This window comes from Ailuropoda melanoleuca, chromosome X (genome assembly GCF_002007445.2).
Source record: "Ailuropoda melanoleuca isolate Jingjing chromosome X, ASM200744v2, whole genome shotgun sequence".
NCBI classification, from domain to species: domain Eukaryota; kingdom Metazoa; phylum Chordata; class Mammalia; order Carnivora; family Ursidae; genus Ailuropoda; species Ailuropoda melanoleuca.
Genome location: NC_048238.1, coordinates 74,282,273 through 74,300,602, shown reverse-complemented (window position 1 = coordinate 74,300,602; position 18,330 = coordinate 74,282,273). Strand labels below are relative to the sequence as shown.

The 18,330-nt window shown below is 50.4% G+C and overlaps 1 protein-coding gene across 1 annotated transcript in view; it reads right to left on the bottom strand.

The window, feature by feature from the left end:
* Positions 1–18,330, bottom strand: part of FRMPD3 (FERM and PDZ domain containing 3) — a 75,487-nt gene that overhangs the window by 31,826 nt on the left and 25,331 nt on the right. Inside the window, exons 6-9 of the mRNA XM_034649034.1 lie at positions 10,863–10,967; positions 7,042–7,149; positions 4,181–4,312; positions 2,373–2,492 (exon numbers count right to left, since the gene is read on the bottom strand). Of these exons, the coding sequence (XP_034504925.1) occupies positions 2,373–2,492; positions 4,181–4,312; positions 7,042–7,149; positions 10,863–10,967 (465 nt within the window). The remainder of the gene's footprint in view (positions 1–2,372; positions 2,493–4,180; positions 4,313–7,041; positions 7,150–10,862; positions 10,968–18,330) is intronic.

Here is an 18,330-nt window from a genome sequence, read left to right as displayed (position 1 = left end):
TGGGAATGTGGCTGGTGGAAATGTACTGCCACTTTGGAACACAGTATTGGAGTTTCTTTTTAAAAAATGAAAGGAAGAGAGATCTCCCATATGATCAAACCATTCCATCCTTAGGTATTTACCCAAGAGAAAAGAGAGCACCTGTCATACAAAGACTTGTGCATGAATGTTCATAGAAGCTTTGTTCGTAGTAGCCCAAACCTGGAAACAACTCAAATGTCCATCAGCAGGCAAACTGATAAAAACACTTTGGTACATCCATACCATGGAATGCTACTCAACAATAAACAGGAATGGAATAATGAAATACACAAGGGCAGATCTCAAAATCTAGAAATCTGAACTAATCTACAGTGATGGAAAGCAGATCAGTGGTTGCCTGGGGACTGGGGGTGGGGAGAAAATTCCTCAGAAGCCTGAGGAAACTTTTGGGGGGTGCTGGAGATGCTCAATATCTTGATTTTGGTGATGGTTTCATGGGCATAAACATATGTCAAAACCTATCAAATTGTTGTTTTAAATATGTGCGGTTTATGCGTCAGTGAGACCTCAATAGAGCTGTTCGATATAAAAAAGAAGAAATTGCAGGTGAAGTCCATACCATCAAGAAGGGGAGGGACAGGGTGGACATGGTCTTGACACCAAATTACAAAACAATTAAACCAAGATGATCCCTGGAAGCTTGCATGAAGAAATTTAGGGCCGACAAAATGAGAACTAAACTTAAAAAAATTCATAGAGGAACCCTAACTCCGTGCCCCCAGAGTGCTGGTAGAGGAGCCCAGGGCTGTCTGAGAAATGTTCCTCACATTTTGGATTGTAAGTAGGGGCAACCGTGATGTCTTCCAGCACATCTGCAGGTGTCAGAGACATCATCAGAGATGAGTCTGGAGCTTATTTTTCTCCTCTTGTCAAGCACTCTGTATGTTCTTTGGGCACCTAGAACCCAACACATCCCAAAAAGACCTCATCTTTTCCCCAAACCCATTCCGGAAACTCCCTGTATTCCTTAACTTGGAGAATGATACCACCTCTTCCAGACATACCGAGTCAAAGCCCACTGGTTCTACCTTTTCATTATCTCTTGAATCCCTTCCCCCGCACCACCCAAAACTGCCCTGGTCTGGCCTCCAGCCCGTCTCCCCAGTAGCTGCCCTGCTGGTGTACTTCCTCGGCACCTAGGCAATCTTTCCAAGTTGCTCACCTGCCCAGGCTGCTCTCCTTCCCACACTTCTGTACCCCCACCCTATGGCAGGATTTCTTTACCCCTGGCTACCCCCGAGAATCACCTGAGAAATTTAGAAAACATCAGCGTTTGTAGCCCATTCCCATAGATTTTGATTGATTTGGTCGAGGGTGGAGCAGAACATTTTTTTCCACAAACCTTCTCAGAGAATTCTAAGTGCAGCGAGGGCCAAGACCCACTGCCCTAAAGCAGCGGTTCCCAAATGCCACTGGGCATCAGAATCCCTCGGAGGGCTTGTTAACACACAGGCCTGAATCATTTTGGAGACTGCGCGTGTCATGACCTGGCAGGCCCTTCACCACCTGCTTCCGTGCTGTCCCATCTCATGTCTCATTGCTCCTCACCTCTCATTCCGCACTCCAGGCGTGAGAAACTGTCCACAGTTCTCCCAACATCCCAGGTTGTTTCATGCCACCAAGCCTTTGCAGATGCCCTCCCCTTTGCCTAGAATGTGCCCCTTCCATTCCCTCTCCACAGCAAGCTTTCGCTCATCCTTCACGGCTAAGAGCGCGCATGCATCACTTCCTCTGTGAAGCCTCCCCTGTCCTCCTCCCAAGAAGAGCTGGCAAACTGCTTCCTGGCTGCTCCTGCTGACATCGTACTCTGCCATCATCATAGGACAGTCACGCTGTTTTATGTTTACTTGTGCACATGTCTGTCTATGAGATCTAGTGCGCTGGGACAGTTCTTTTGTTTACCTTGGTGGCCAGCACCTAGCCCAGGGCCTGCTTCGGTGTAAGCGCTCAGCAAATGTTTCTGGATGAACTCAACTGGGAATCATCTCCATCTGGGAGTGAGGCATTGGGGGTGGGGACCCCCCGTTACCCAAATGGGCTTGGTAAACCTTGGGATCCTGTGATGGTGACAGAGTGACATGGGTTGCTTGCTGCCCCAAACTGATGAGATCTGTCCAGATACCTAGGTGGGACTTGAGCCACAGCCGGCTCTGGTCACCACGCTAAACAACGTGGCCGTGGCCCACAACAGTAACAGAAAAGGAGAGGGCCTTCAGAGCTGCCTGGAGGTTGGAGTAACTTACATAGCGACTTCATAGTGATGGCAGAACAGCCTGACTGCTTGTTTGTCCATGGGTCTGTCTGTCTGGGTATCCCCAATCAGACTCTACCTGGATGTACAGGTACTCGAAAGCAGCAGGGTCCCGACGCAGCAGTTCCACGGGGTCTTTGGGAAAGAAGCTAATTCGGAAGAGGCATTTCATTCCTTGGTAGTGTGTCCGTTGTACCACCTGAATCCCGGGGATGAGAGGGGTGAGGAAAAGAGATCTGGGAATCCGTGGCCCATGACCGTAGCAGTGAGATCCAGCTTGGTGCCTCTTCAAGGCAGGGCTTGGGGCTGAGCGACGTGGCTGCTTACCACTGCCTCCCACCCGGCCCACCCCAATTTTCCTTCAAGAAAAGGGCTTGCCTGCCCTTCTGGTCCAAAGTGACTAGAATTTTGTTTTTGTTTTTAATTTTTTAAAAAAAGATTTTATCTATTTATTTGAGGAGAGAAAGAGAGAGACGGAGGGAGAGAGAGAGAGAAAGAGAGCAACTAGCGGGATGAGGGGCAGAGGGAGAAGCAGACTCCCTGCTGAGCAAGGAGCCTGATGCAGGGCTTGATACAAGAACTCTGGAATCGTGACCTGAGCCGAAGGCAGACGCTTAACTGACTGAGCCACCCAGGTGCCCCAAGGTGACTAGGATTTTTTGAATCACTGAACCAGGACATGTACTTTATCAACAATGGGGTCTAAGGCCCAAGATACGAGATGAGAAGAGAGCGCTCCTGGTAACATCTCCGACTCTTTTCTTGCTGCGGGGCTAATGCCTTTAACCTTGCAGAGAAGCCCAGTTCCAGTAGAGTAAGTGGCTGATTAAAAGTCAAACGAAGCTTTAAAATCCCATCGCAGGGATAGGTGAGACAAGCTGGCCATGTATGAGTAACTGCTGAAGCTGCCTTAGGTCATGGTGATTCATGACGCAATTCCTTCTACTCTTGTAGATGTTGGAGATTTTTTTTTTTTGCAATAAAAAAGTTTAAAATCCCATTTGGAAAAAGAGATTGGATTCAGAAGGCCTCTTGGGGGGCGGGGGGGGGCTGCATAGGCCTCCCTTCTAAGCTAACCATCTTCCCTCCACAGGTGAGAACCTGTGAGGCTCTGGACAGAGAGCTAACCTTGAAGAATTGGTCTTTTCTAAAATCCTTTCTTTTGTATAAGTGTGTGTGTGTGTGTGTGTGTGTGTGTGTGTGTGTGTGTGTGTGTTTATGGTTTTTGTTGCACTTCCATTTAGGCATTTCTTCCCAATCGTCCCTCTCCAATTCCTTCCCTCCCTCTCTGGGAGTCCTGCTTGGCCCTGGTGGGCCTCCCTGGCTCTTCTTGGTGCTTCCCCATTGCTGAAGTACCAGCCAGCCTCTTCTGGCTCTCCCCAGCCTCTTTCTCTTATTCTGCCTTGGAAGTGATGTGGGTGACGTGCTGCCCAGCCCCCACTCAGCCCATTCTCAGCCCACACTTGTCCCGGCCTTGGTGGTCTCAGTAGACTCCATTTGTTGACCTTTTCACATTAAAGCCTTCATCAGAAGGCCCAGTTTCCTCGTGGAGACAGAGAAGTCTAGCAAGCAGGGCCTCCAGGAGACAGGAGGCTTGACACCGCTCTCCATCTCAGCGTTCTGGGAGCCATGCAGTGACTCACTGCCCCACACCTTCCCTGCTAGAGACCAAGGCTAACAATCTTCATGCCCTTATCAGGTCACAAGGAACATCGCCCAAAGCCCGCCGGACGTGGGTAGTATAGACCTTAACTGAGAACTGTTACTTTCTTGGGGCTGGCTGGCTGAGGGAATCATTATGAATTTTCCAGAAAGAGGGTACCCGGAATCCTCTTCTCTAGTAGAGGCCACAGGCAGCTCTCCAGCGAGGTCCAAGGGGTTACTTACATAAGCCAGGGGCTGCTTGTCCTGGAGAAGCAGGAACTTGTGGTTCTGCTCCGGCCCGGCATACTCAAGGACCAGAGCGAAGTGCTCAATGTACCTTAGGGAAAGACGGTCCTGTAATGTTACCATCACATCCTGTGGAAAAGAAGAGAGCCTTGAGAGGGAGATACATTCCAGTTCTATGCCACTCTCGGCACCAAACATGGGAGAGGGGGACTGCACTCCAAGACAGGTGGCCCTGGGGAGGAGGTGGAGGCTGGAGAGTGGCCAGATGGAGACACAGGCCCTTAGGGTGGCCCAGGCATTCTCCAGGATGAGGAGAGTGACCCATGACTACTTGGGCCCTGGGGAACACCAAAGGTACAGGGTGGTAGAGGGAGAGGTTTCTGAACTTGGCCTGGGCGGGCACATGGCAAGAGGTGGTCATGGCTCTCCCTCCCTCCTACTCTCTTTCCAGTCAACAAAATGTTTTTGGAGTGCTTACCAAGCGGGCCATTGAATAAGGAAGGCACTACACTGCTTCTTCCCCCACCTGACATAAGTCAGAACGTTCACTCTAGTTTGTCCATCAACCCTTTCCTCAGGAACTAACAAAAGCAAGAGCCACGATTACGTGATTAAAAAGTAAGCTATTTCTGGATTCATAATCTAAATTGAACGACTTGAGTTGCTGGCAAAATGTTCATTTTTGATTGTAGCTGGCTTTCAGAGACGATCAATTTAGCAACTTGAAAAATGTGTCCACACAGAGGAACCATGTCATGTGTCTTGTGTACCGTCATAAATCTGACTACTTCGGGGCTCTGTCTGCTCTGCTGCCCTACTTTTAATATTAGGATGTCTGCAAACATACCCTTGGGGGCTGCCCAGATGTCAGTTTTGAGACTTCTGCCATCTATTTGCTGTGACTTCAGCACACACTGGGCGGCAATGTGTGTGTGTGTCTGTGTGTGTGTGTGTGTGTGTGTTCATGCAGTCAGCACAGCTCAGCCCCCAGAGGCCAGAAAGCGGCCGGCTTGGGAACGCGCAGCTCCCTTACAGCCAGAGTTGCCAAACAAGCCCCTCAGTGAACATTCAAAGACGTTAAGCCATTCAAACGTGAGGTTGCAAACTGGTGGGTACTTGAGAGTATCTCTTTGTAGCATCTAAGTAGTCACAGAGGCCCCAGTGTGGCCAGAGCTCTGGTGGGGACAAATGAGGTTTTCTTTGCCATTTGGCTGCACTGGGATTGTGGGTGGCCAAGCTGGTGATTTGCCAACTGGTGTGACAAGTGGAACAGCCCCTGTGCCAGGCTGTCGATTCACCCAGGTACCTCTCTGGGACAAGTGGCTTGGCAGCCTGTCCGAGTTCCCATGAATGGCCAGCGCATCTTCCCTGAGGTCAGGGTGAGATCACAAGCCAGGGGACACTGCTGCCCTGGAAGGCTGGGGCTACCTGGAGGCAAAATGTCATTGTGTCACTGGGTCACTGTGAGGTCGGAGGACGCTCGGAGAAGCCTCTGAGGGGAATGCGAAGAGCAAATGTTCTGGTGTGGAGACAGATCTGTGGGGGACATGAATAAACACCACGGAGGATTCTGACACAGAGAGGCAGCCACATCTGGAGGAGGGGCATTTGGACACCTCTGGGTGGCCTAGTTGTGCTTCGATGTCCCTCCCATCGGCTGAGACCTCCGGTAGGCAAGAGACCATCCCAGGGTACCCTAAGGAATATGTTTTGGTCCTAGGCCCCTTGGGGGACCCACCCAGGCCTTCCAAAGAGACTCTCAGTTCCACCGACATGGGGTAGGCCTGGTGCTACTGGTACTTTGGGCAGGACAATTCTTTGTCTTTTGGGGACTGCGTCACTCCCTGTGGGACACTCAGCATCTCTGACCCTGAGGCACTCAGTCAGTAGCACCCCAAACCATGGGATGACCCCAAATTCCTCAATGCCATCTGGGAGGGGAGTGGCAGCTCTGGCCGAGAACCACCGGCGAGGCCGACTCTGAACACCTGATAATGCCTCCTAGGGACGGATCCTGCCGCAGGGTTTTCTTTCTTTATAGGGTTGTCTTGGCCCCAGCCTGGGGACCTCAGGACGCCTATGAGCCAGGGTGGGTGTTCTGGGCAGCTAGATGCTATTCCATTGGTTGCATGGAAATTCATTCTGGGGATGGCATTCTCTTTCTAGAGAGGGTCCAGAAGAAGCAGGAGCAGTTATTTCTGCCCCAGATCAGAATTGAACCTGGGGGGTTAATTGTTTCATTGCCTCTCATCCTCAGGACGAAGGGAATCACTACAGCATTTAGATGGCTGGCTGAGCTCTTAAGAATCACAGTGCAGTAATTGCTCTTCCTCCGAAAGGAATAGCCAAAGGGACTGTTGCTGGACGTTTCAAATCTTGGTTCAGTGCTTAAGATCTGGTGGTTACTTAAAAAGCAAAGCACGGCTAAGCTAATCTCCCAAGAGACTGTGTGTCGATTTCTGTGAGTAAATGTGCATTGGTGTTATTGTAGCAATATAAATCACTGTTGCTTTATAAATGTTGTTAAGGACCATCATACTCCTTGGCTCCTAAGAGTCTTGAAGGACCCATATAACACGGACACAAAGTAGTTCACAAGTAGGTGTGTACACACAGTGCACTCATGCTTGTGCGCGCATACACACAGACGTATGTAGTTGGCACTCAGATTTCCCCGCCCCCCCCTCATCAGAGGGCTGCGTGTTCTTGCAGCCTGGGGTTCACGGAGACAGAAGCTCCAAGGCCACCCTGCTCTCCAGCAGCAACTCTCTGCAGACTCAGAGACACCCAGGAACCAGCAGCCGTGTGCGCCCCAGAGAGGGCAAAGGCTGACCCGAGAGAGGAGACTCTGTACGTACCTTAACAGTGGTCCGGCCATCAAAAGTGAATGATTTGATCTGCCCATTTTCTAAGAAAACCTTCAGGACGTTGGGGATGAGGAGAAGAGCTTCTTTCTTCAGCATTTTCTGTGAATAGGCAGGGAAAGGTCAAGGAGAGGGGCTCATTTAGAAGGTGGAGGGAAGCCAGAGGAAGGGTATAGAAAGGAAGAGAAAGGAGTGAGTGAAGAAGACAGGGAGCCAAAGATATGGAAGGACAAGGAGACAGAAGAAAGAAGAGATCAGTGATCATGCTACCTGCAGACCAGAACCAAATGCTCTAAGGAAACATTGGGCCATATCAAAAGTTCACCCTTCATTCGGTATCACGGAGCACCCCCATTCCACTGCAGCTCAACGTTCCACAACATAGGGTGGTACGTGGCCCACAGAGACCACCACACACTAAAGAGCAGATGGAAGGCCTCCCGAGGGCCCACCTCTCTCGTCTGCTCTTACATCCTGACACTTCCCTTTCCACCAGGCCTTTTACACACCGAGATCACGTCCATATCCATGCCTTTGCTCTGCCAACCCCCTGGCCGCATAGTCTCCTAGGTCCTTTCTGACCTGGCCCCTGCCTACTTCAGAGTCCAGTCTTGCCAGTCCAGGTACCCACCCTGTCCTTTCATGCCTCCATACCTCTGACAACTGATCATTCAGGGACTGTGTCACTCCCTGCAGGACACTTAGCATCTCCGACCCTGAGACACTCAACGCCAATAGCATTCCAAATCATCGGGATGACCCACAACACCCTCCAACATTTCCAAAAGCTCTCTGAGAGTGGGCAGTACTGACCCTGATTGAGAACCACTGGGAAAGCCCGTGTTTGAACACCTGATAAGTTCTTAGCGAAAGTTTTCCTAGCCCAGGTGTTCTTGATTTATAGAGTGGTGCATGTTAAGTTCTTAATAATAAATATGTGTTAAATAATGACTGCTCTCTCTGCCTTCCTCTTTCCCTCCTTGGCCCACTCCTACTCATCCTTCAAAACCCAGCTTAAGTACAATTTCTATAAAGTCTTGTCCAAACTCATCGGGTGCTTGGATCTGGTGTCCCTCTGTGATCTCAGAGCAACGTCATACACACCTCTTTCAGTGCTCTCAGCATATTCTTGAAGAATGTTTGTCTTTCACAAATGGTGAACTCGGAGCGCATCCACAGCCCTAGTCCATCTTTGTAGTTCCCACACTGAGCAGAGTTCCTGGCACACGGCTGGTGCTCAGTACATGGGTGCAGAATATACGAGCAGTAGATGCTTAATATGCGCTTGCGTGAATGATTAGAATCATCAGGAGAGTCCAGTCATTTCCCTGGGCCATCACCAGGTCTATATGAATCGAAAAGCTGCCTAGGATGGCCAGAAATCCTTAATTCAGTGGGCATTCACTGAGCCTCTCATATATGCACCACACTATGCTAAGTAAGCTCCATGCGGGCCAGGCAAAAATAGAGGACTGGGTTTGGTCTTATAGTCTTGTTGTAGAGACCAGGCACACCCACACGAATCCACTAGAGAGCAATTATAAAACCAAAACCAAACCAAGAGGTATAAGACAGGTAAGATTTCCTAGGTGAGGCGAATTAGATTTTGATTTTGAAGGAGATGGTGGGTGTAGACCATTAGAGAGGCCAGGAGAGGGATAGTCCACATCTAGGGACTGCCACGGACATGAAAAAATGAACAAGCAAGTCGTCCTGGGTTGGGGTTTGGTTGGCGGTGGTGGGGAGCCAGGAGTAGGTACAAAGTTGGAAAAGTGTGACTCCCTGGTTCTCGCCCCAATCCCGAGATGCCTTGCTCCTACCAAGCCAGAGGCCCTGGATCCACAGGCTGATGACACTCAGCGGTGGCAGGTTTTATTTAGCACACTGGGTTGGACTCAGATAATTACTTAATTGATTTTGCTTAAAAATAGACTTGGCAAGGAACGCCCACAGGATTTATTTTTGCTCTGGCTGCTTAATAAAGCCCCGGAACATCGAGGCAAAGGGATGATAGGACAGCCTTGGAGTCACCTGGGCCTGGACTCCCCTAGGTCCCAACCAATGGTGAGGCTGCTAGGGTCCATACTGGTGACATGGGAAGTGGAGGTTATGACATCAGGTCACTTCCTGAGCTCAGCTAGAGTGGGAAGATTGAGGTCTGTCTGTCTGTCTCTCTCTCAGTCAAGAGCCTCACACTGCACTTGGTGGCCTGTCCAGGAGTGACAGCAGGAACCCTGGGTGGGTCCTAGCCTCTCTGGGGCATTTGCTTTCAGGTTGGTCTGGGGTGAGGGCTTGATCTTGCCTGTGGATAGCTGAGATGTATGGAGAGGGGGGTCATGGTGGAGGGAGGGGAGAGTGGGGAAGGGGGAGTGGAAGGGAGAAGCAGAGAGGGGAAGAGAAAGGGAAGGGAGAGGTAGAAGGGAGGTTTTCCCTGGGTGGTCTGGTCTTGAGTGATTACTCTGTAACGCTGAGAGGGGATAGTCTATCCTTTAAAGATTCAATTTGCATCTCCTCTGGCTTTTCGAGGGCTCAGGACACACATGTCACCTTAGTGGCTCGGCCCTAAGGGTGTCCTTCATCATGATCTGCAGGGTTTCCACGCTGTTTCCTCTTCTCTCTGCTCACCAAACCCCCCACACCCCGTCACGACTTCTCTTGAACCTCTTCTGCTAGGACAGAGATGGAGCCCAACTACCAACTATGCGACGGCTTCCCCAGGGGGACCCTGGAGGCCCCTGGGCTTCTCAGGCTTCCCTGAGCCAGGATGTAAGCAACCTGGGCTGAGGCCAGGGAAAAGGCGACAGAAGACACCTGTGTCCTCTAACCCTTCTTCTGAGTGGCTCTGCTTCAAAGAACTACACAAGTGCCTGGCACCCCACTGATTTCCCCACTTAGGCTGGGCCTGCTGGCTCATCTCGGCTGCAGCTGTGCCTCCGTAGACATGCCACGGGCCTCCCGGGAGCCCAGCCCGCAGAAGCCTGCAAAAGCGCACAGATGCCTGTTAGTTCGGGCTCTCCCCATCCCTACCCCCACCTGGGTGTCACAGACTTCTCCAGACTCCAGGCGCGGGCCATGATCCATGACTGCTTAACACACACCTCTCTGCTCTCCACCCATCTCTTCTCACGGCTTATCTCGAGCCGACAGCTCAGCTCGTGCACTCCCACAGAGCAGTGAGAAAGACTGCAGGCTGGCCACGACCCCCCACCCCATCCCCAGCCTGGCAGCTGCATGGCAATGGACTGTCAAGCATCACCTGCTCCTTGAAACCATACCACCCAGTGCGGAATGCTGTGTGGTCTCAATCTGACCTACTTCCCCCTGACACCCCGACATCACTGAGTGGTATCCAGTGGCAGGGAAGAGGTGTTTATTTTGCATCCCTTGCAGTGCTGGGGACACAGAAGGTGCCTACTCAGAGCTCTGTGACAATGAGAGTCTGTACCATTTCCCCCAGGCTGCTCTCTGGTGTCTTCTCCCATCAAGATGTACCATTGCAGGACCACCTTAATGCGAAGAGGGCTCGATTTCACCAGCGGATCTTCAGAAACCCGCTATCTTCTCCTTCCTGCTTCTGTCAAGTAGCCCAGAGATGTTTGTGGTGCGCTGGCTCTGAGTGTAAGCTACGGCGCTAGCGATGCCCCATACTCCTAACTCGCTACTAGCCTGGAGCCCCGTGGTCCTCCCCCTCCAACCCCGTTCGCATGCTGCCCACTCCGAGGAGCAGCAGATGAGCGCCTGCTCCAGAGCGAGACCTCTGTGGCCAGGCTGATTCTAGCCAAGGGCCGAGGACAGGGAGCTAAAGCTGCACTTACTGCGTCTGTTTCTCCAACAGCCACCTGCTCAGAAAATCGGACCTTCGCAGGATTCGATCTCAGCCTGGCCTTCTTCGCAGCGCTGATGAAGGCAGATTTGGGGGACTGGAAAAAGAACAGAGGGCCAGTGAGTTCTCCATCCCTGGGAAAAACCTGACCTTTGCCATGCTGGAGTTAAGATGTCTCAGCACGGGGTACACTTTGCCTTACTGATCAATAAGTCAATAAATAAGTATTGATTCCCTACTAGGTGCAAAGCAACATGCTAAGTGCTTCCTTCTACGATTGGTGTGTTCTGAAAAAAGCTGGGCATGAATTGAATTTGGGTACACTGAATCCCGTTATTAACACTCTAGGCCTAGGGGAGTTTGCAAAAATTCTTTAGTAATAACATACACTGAATGATTATATATTTGGTTTTTGTAGTGTGAGATGTTCCCAAACGGTGGCTTTTATTACATCCGAATACAAGCATCTCAAAGGAGTTACGGGAATGATCTCATTCATCTCATAGATATGCCCTGCCCCCAGGAAGGAGATTATAGAAAATGATTCATGGAAAATCAGGAGTCTTGCTGAGGGGCCCCCTCATGTCTTTGGGGGTATTTATTCATTTGCGTGGCAAATTTGGGGAGGATCTCCTATCTGCAGGCACTGTTCTAGGTGATGAGGAATTCAGCAGTGAGCAACACAAAGCTCCTGGCCTCAAAAAGCATCCATCTAGCAGGATCTGACAGACAATAAACAAATCAATACCTTTTCGGTAGCAAAGGACCTAGAGGCCAAATCAAGCAGGGTGAAGGGCTACACGAGAGAATGCATGAGCGAGGAGGGGCGAGTGATGAGGGCATTAGTTTAGACTGGATGTTCAGGGGAGACCTCTCAGAGGAGGTGACATTTAAGCAGAGTCTGGAAGCAAGTGAGGGAGACAGAGTCTCCCAGGCAGAAAGAATGGTAAAGGCTCTGAGGTGGGATGGGGATAGGGGTGTGTGAGGAATGACAAGGAAACCCGGTGTAGCCAGAGCAGAGCGGCAGAGGGGGAGCTGGAGGGGTGGCGCTCAAAGAGGTGGGTGGGGGCTGGGTCACGTAGGGCCTTGTCAGCCATGGCAAGAACTTTGGACTTGACTCCACTGGAGGGTTTTAAGCAGATAGGGTCTGACTTGCATTTTCAAAGGATGCCTCTGGCTGCGGTGTGGAAAACAGTGTAGGAGGGTTGACGTCCAAAGTAGGGAGACCAGTTTGGAGTCTCCTGTAATAGTACAGTTAAAATATGATGGCGGCTTGGGTTAGGGTAGTAATAATGGAGGCAATGAAAAGGGAGTGAATTCTGGATCTATTCTGAAGATAGAACTGAGCTGATGTGTTGACGGATTGGATGTGGGAGGTGAGAAAAAGAGAGGAGTCAACTGGAAGAACAGAGTTGCCACTTACTAAGATGAGCAGGACTAGGGGGTACATCAGGTTTGGGGCTTCTTCAAACCACCTCCCCTACCAGCATTGTCAGGGAGCCTTTGAGTCCCACAATCAAGAATCCCTGAGAGTTAAGGCCCCTGAAGGCCCCTGGCAGCTGGGAAGGGAACCATTAGGTAATCTTGTGCCATTAACACTGCAGTTGAAATCCATTTACCAGATCAGCCCCAGGAGGGGAGGGCCCTAAGATACAGACACACCAGAAACAAACGTCCTCATCAGGTCTTGGGCCCTGGTCCCAGCTGTGTTCTCTTCCGGAGCCAGCAATCTCATTCCCCACAGAGGGCAGGTTGCAGAAAGCCACCTGTTCGACCCAAGTGCACTTGAACCTCAGGTGGTGGGTCTTGGTCCTGGCTGCGTGGCAGAAACAGTGGGACAGCTTTCAAAACCCCTGATGCCCAGGCCCTGCCCCAGATCAATGACCTCAAATTCCTGGGGCTGGCGCCCAGGTATTGCCATTTTTTTTTTTTAAGTTTCCAATGACTTCGAAATGCTGCTAAGGTTGCGGGGAACCACTGAGCTAAAGGAACAGTGGACTCCGGTTTGTTGGCAGCAGGCAATACAGCACAACAAAATCCAGGGCTGGAGATCATTGCAGAAAGTGATTACAGTATTGATTATTCGTGGGAGTCAAGAAATGCCTTTGTGTGTTGTGCAGCTTGGTGCTTAAATCCTGCACAGGGTTGCAGGCTGCAGCAGGAGCACAGGCAGGGGCAAGACAGAACGATCTGGAGTTACGTTCAGGCAGCTCTGCTTGGCTCTGTCTCCACAGTAGTCCAAATGTCCATCTGAGGCGCCACAGACACGAGGCAGGTGAAATCTTCACTTCTACCCGTCACCCCCTCCTCTTTCTGTAAGCACCTGTCATCGGATGCCTTCATGCACCTCGTGGAACGAGGCATCTCTATAGGCCTCAATGGGCCATGTAGTCTGCCCTTCATTTTCACATGTGAAAAAGGAGGCCTGGGAAGAGGATATGGTTTGCTCAAAGTATCAAAATAATTTGGTAGTGGAGCTGAAACTAGAACCCAGATTTCCCATGTCTTGGATTGGCCACTAGGCTGGGTGTCCATTGCGATCTTTCCCCCACCGGTTCCGATTCGACCCCGGTCCTATTGAATGGACCTCTGACCATCTGAAGGACAACAACTGGTATCCTTCTATATCTTCACCTATGAGGAGGGGACAGCCTCCTTGGGATCCCTACCAAAAGTCCCAGATTGGATCCTATCCGACAGAGACGACTATACACAAAAGATTCAGGTATTTACAAGAGCAAAATCATGAAGGAGGAAGTGGAATTGCCAATATTTTCAGGGACTGTAATCATTTCAGGTGTCTGTGGTAGAGCTATTTTCAGCTTGTTCGTGCCTCGTTCCTCACTGACCCTTGTCCTGCCCGTCTCTAAGACTCTGTCCTATTCTCAGTCTTTAGCCTTGATCACTGATGGTGACTCACTCACTGCCAGGGGGCCTTAGCTACATGTCATGGACTCACGTCTAGCCTGAAGCCTCCATACAGGTGACGTCTGCCTTGCCGTGGGATAGGCGGGGCTCTCAAAGGTCGCCCTGTTCTGAAGCATCTTTGAAGCTCAGCCACAAGGCCTGAAGTTCTTAATGCTAGGGTCACTCCTTTGAATGAAAATACTGAGAATCGGGAAGGCCCTGATCAAAGTGTGAATGTGGTACTGGGGAGGAGTAATGGACATAATTCCGGGGTCAGCAGACTGCCGGCCTGCCTGGGCCAAATCCTGCCCACCACGTGTTTTTGTAAATAAAACTTCATCAGAATACGGCCGTGACCTTCACTTAGGCACTGCCTATCATTTCTTTTGCAACTATCATGCATCACCTAGAAAGCTTACAATATTTCCTAGACAGCCCTTTATGGAAAAAAAGTTTGCTGACCCCCGCAACTAACTCATTAGCACACACTCCCCACTGTTTCTAAAACTTTCCTGATGGTAAGAATCACTGGGGAGCCCTTGCTGAAGCACAGATTTCCAGGCCCACGCTAGATTTAAAAAATCAGAATCTCTAGGAGCATAAAGCATAGAAATTTATATTGTTGAAAATGTCCTAGCCCATTAAGCAGAGATTAATTGAGTACCTTCAAGCTGGGACATCTGAGCTCTTCATTGACCCCATTTTTCCCGCTCAAGCAGTTGGAAACCTCATTTTGCAACAGGCACCCTTGCTGGTGAAAACGAATTTTGGCTGGAAACACGGGAGCAGAAGCACGAAGCAGCTCTGGGGCCACTGTAAGCCCCCTGAGGCAAATATGAAGCCAGCAGCTCAGTGGAATACGCAATAGAGGAGAGAGTCTGCCTCTCCCTCAGGACTGAATGCAGCAGCTGGTGATACTCTGACCGATTTTTTTTTTAATTTGGTGGCTCTATTAGTACAGATTCCAGGGTTGGGTTCAAAGTCAGGTATATGCCCCAACATTTTTTAAATTTATTTATGTGACAGAGAGACAGCCAGTGAGAGAGGGAACACAGCAGGGGAGAGGGAGAGGAAGAAGCAGGCTCCCAGCCGAGGAGCCTGATGTGGGACTCGATCCTGGAACGCCGGGATCACGCCCTGAGCGGAAGGCAGACACTTAACGACTGTGCTACCCAGGCACCCCTGGCCCAACATTTTAGTGCAAAATACGGCCCTGCTTGGATTGTGAGAGGACGAAGCTCAGGTTCCTGAAACGCCGACAACCTCCTAGCGTCCTTTCCGCTGGTTCATTGTCTTTGACAACTGAGCCTGCTTATAAGCAACTCCCAGAGCAACCACTGCGGAAGTCTGGGATGACGGATGGCCTTCCCGGTTTCACCGGACTGCTGATAAGGGACCTAGGGCCTTCCTATCTGCACTCGGGGCCTAGAGGTGAACATGTCCTCTCTCTGGCTTCCAAGGCCCCCTGTGAGCCACACATGACCCTCATTCCTCATCTCTGGCCCCAGCAGGTGGTTCTTCCCACAGTTCCCTGGGCACACTAGGCTGCTTCCCACTTCCAGTGCCCACCTCATGCTGCCTCTTCACCATCCCTGCCCTTCTGGGCCCTCTGTGTCCCCTTTGCTTAGCTAAATGCCATCTCTAAAGCCCAGCTCAAATTCTGCCTTGGTTCTGAGTTCTTCCCCAATTCCTCCAGTCCCCTGCCTGGATTTCCTATAGTACTCTCCCCGCTCCTTTTTTCCCCAGAGAGATAGAGGTGGGGGGAGGGGCAGAGGGAGAGAATCTTAAGCAGGCTCCACACCCAGCTCGGAGGCTGACATGAAGCTCGATCCCACGATCCAGAGATCATGACCTGAGCCAAAACCAAGAGTCAGACGCTTCACTGACTGAGCCACCCAGGCACCCCTAGTACCCCTTGTTAATCCACACTGCCGGCACTCATGTCCCCCACCATGTTGTAAAAGAAGAGATGGGATTTTATATTACTGTATCTACCCCTAGCACCAAGCATAGAGTAGGCACAGAATAAAAGATAGCAGTTGATTGTTAAGGTTCATAATGAATTAGTTCACCAATTCGGCAAATATGGTTTGAGTACCTACATCTGCCAGGACTATACCAAGGTCTGTGGAAAACTAGTGCTTCTGCAGCAGTTCCCATTATTTCGGCCTTTTTTTCTGGGCAGGTGGCTCCAAGCCGAGGGGATCCTAGTTCTTTGGGTATAGGTAAGTCTTCAGTACTGGAAAACTAGAGTTTCATTTGAAGGGACTGTCTACTTTCTTCACCGGGGCCCTTCTAGGTCATGACGAAGTACTTTAAAAATATTTATTGAGGGCATACCATGTGCCAAGGTCTAAGGGTACCAAAATTAATACATATTGAGTCAATCATGGGGGACAGTCGGTCACTCGAAGATTAAGGAACACCTTTAAATACATATGGGCGTAAAAAGTGGCTATCGAGGCAGTAGGGTTGGAGGTGCCCTGGGAATGGACCCCTGTGATCACCCCACTAAAAAACCCTCCATGGTCTGCCATCATAAAAGTCACTCCTTTAAAAGAACAATGTCATCTGAGAGACTACATATTAGATCAGTAGCTCTTGATATGCATCTTGGCTGCATAAGAATCATTTTGGAAGCCTTTCTGAAGGACCAACACCTGCGGCCCATCCCCAAATCTTCGAATTCAATTGCTCAGGGCTAGAGCCTGAGTATCAACAGTTTTAAGAGCTTCTCAGGTGGTTCTAATGTATAGCCAGGGCCAAGAGCCACTGTAGTACTGGACCCTCCTCAGCCACGGAATGTAGAAGCCGGAAGGAGCCTTAGAGGTATAAAGATTCGTGGGCCACGGGCTGGACCTATTGGGAGACTGTCTTCTGGAAGGCGCGGTAATCCAGCTTGAACATGATGGGAATTTGGTAAGAGGTGGCAGTCTCCATGCAGCCGTGGGATGCCACGTGCCTGCCGTGGACGCTGGACTACGCTCTGTGACACAGGGGCTATCACACTGAACATATGCTGGAGGGTGTCGATAAGCCTGCACCGTAACTTGAGAGAAGATTCTCTGTCTTGGTCAATTTTTGTGACTCATGGTAGTTACATTTCAGAGAGTCACCTCGAACGCTGAACAAATGAATACTGAACAGTTGTTCCTAAGGGAAATGTGTGTGTGTGTGTGTGTGTGTGTGTGTATGTCTCACACAGATTATACTTTTGAATTCTAAAAACAACTCATCCTGGTAGATTCTATTTTATTTCACTAGGAGAAAATGAAGTTCTGAAGTGTGAAGTGACTTGCCTGAGGCCGCCCCACTAACAGGTGCCAGAGTTGGGATTCAAATCCCATCCAACTGTTCCAGAGCCTGGGCTTCTTACACTACACTGTGCTGCTCCCTGCCATCTCCATCTTCTAGACACCTCCATGTGACAGCTGGAACAAGATGGCAGAGTGCTGCCTTATTTGACCTCAGCCGGAAACGTGTGCACTGGGAGACTCAAATTTTTCATGCTCTGCCTGTTTGCAAGTGACCAGGAGATCACCAAAGGTCTCAATTTGGGGGTTACAAATAGATTTTCAGGAGTAGGTGAACTTGCACATACAGAATCTGCAAATGGTGAGGATCGAATATACATGTAGGCAAGGCTGACACTGAGCTGGGATGCACTGGGGTGGCCATACCTGTTACAAAATAGGGTTTCTTTCACGCTGATTGGTAAGTAGCCACTGCCCTAAGCTTCCTGGGTGACACCTGACCTCTCCCCCAGGACCACTTTACCAGTGGTCAACTGAAGGGTTAATACTTGGCACAGTCAGGAGGCTGCCAAGACTCTGCTCCAGTGCCCATGGCTGGCTTACATTCCGACCGAATGGCTCCGACTGTACAGGTTAATCGTTTTGACTATCGCCCCTGTGTCTGTGTGCTCACTTCTATGCTCCAAGGGTTTAGAAAGCAGAAGGTCAAGCACTAGAGTGTAAGCTCTGTGAGGGTAGGGGCCCCGTCTGTCCCGTGGACTGCCATCTTCCCAGCTTAGAAGAGCACCTCAGTGAATGGTAGGTATTCAATAGATGTTTGCTGAATGGATGAACAAACGAGAAGCTCTCATTGAGGTTAGTTGGGCAGAGGTGTTTGGAAGAGACTAAAGCCAGGTCTTAAAGGAAACAGACACGTATTAGAAGAGGTGTGGACCAGTGCAAGGACAGAAGCCTGCAGGGCCGTGAGAACTCAGATCTGGACCAGGGGGAAAAAGAAAGCAGCCCGGTCATAGCAAAGAGGGCCTGGGATGGGACAGTGGGGACATCAGAACTGGAGGGCAGGGGGATGTTGGGATGATGAGAGCAGGAACGGAGGTGGGGCGAGCTGCGTTAGGCTCTTCATTCTGCACCTAAGTTTGGATACTTGAGTTTGGGTTGCCATGATGGGTGGAAGCTGGGTTTCCTTTATTCCTTCAACACATACTTATTGACGGCTTACTCTGTGGCTGGTGCTCTTCCAGGTGCTGGGGAGACGGCAGTGAATGAAACACAGCCCCTGTCCTCGTGGAGCTGACATTC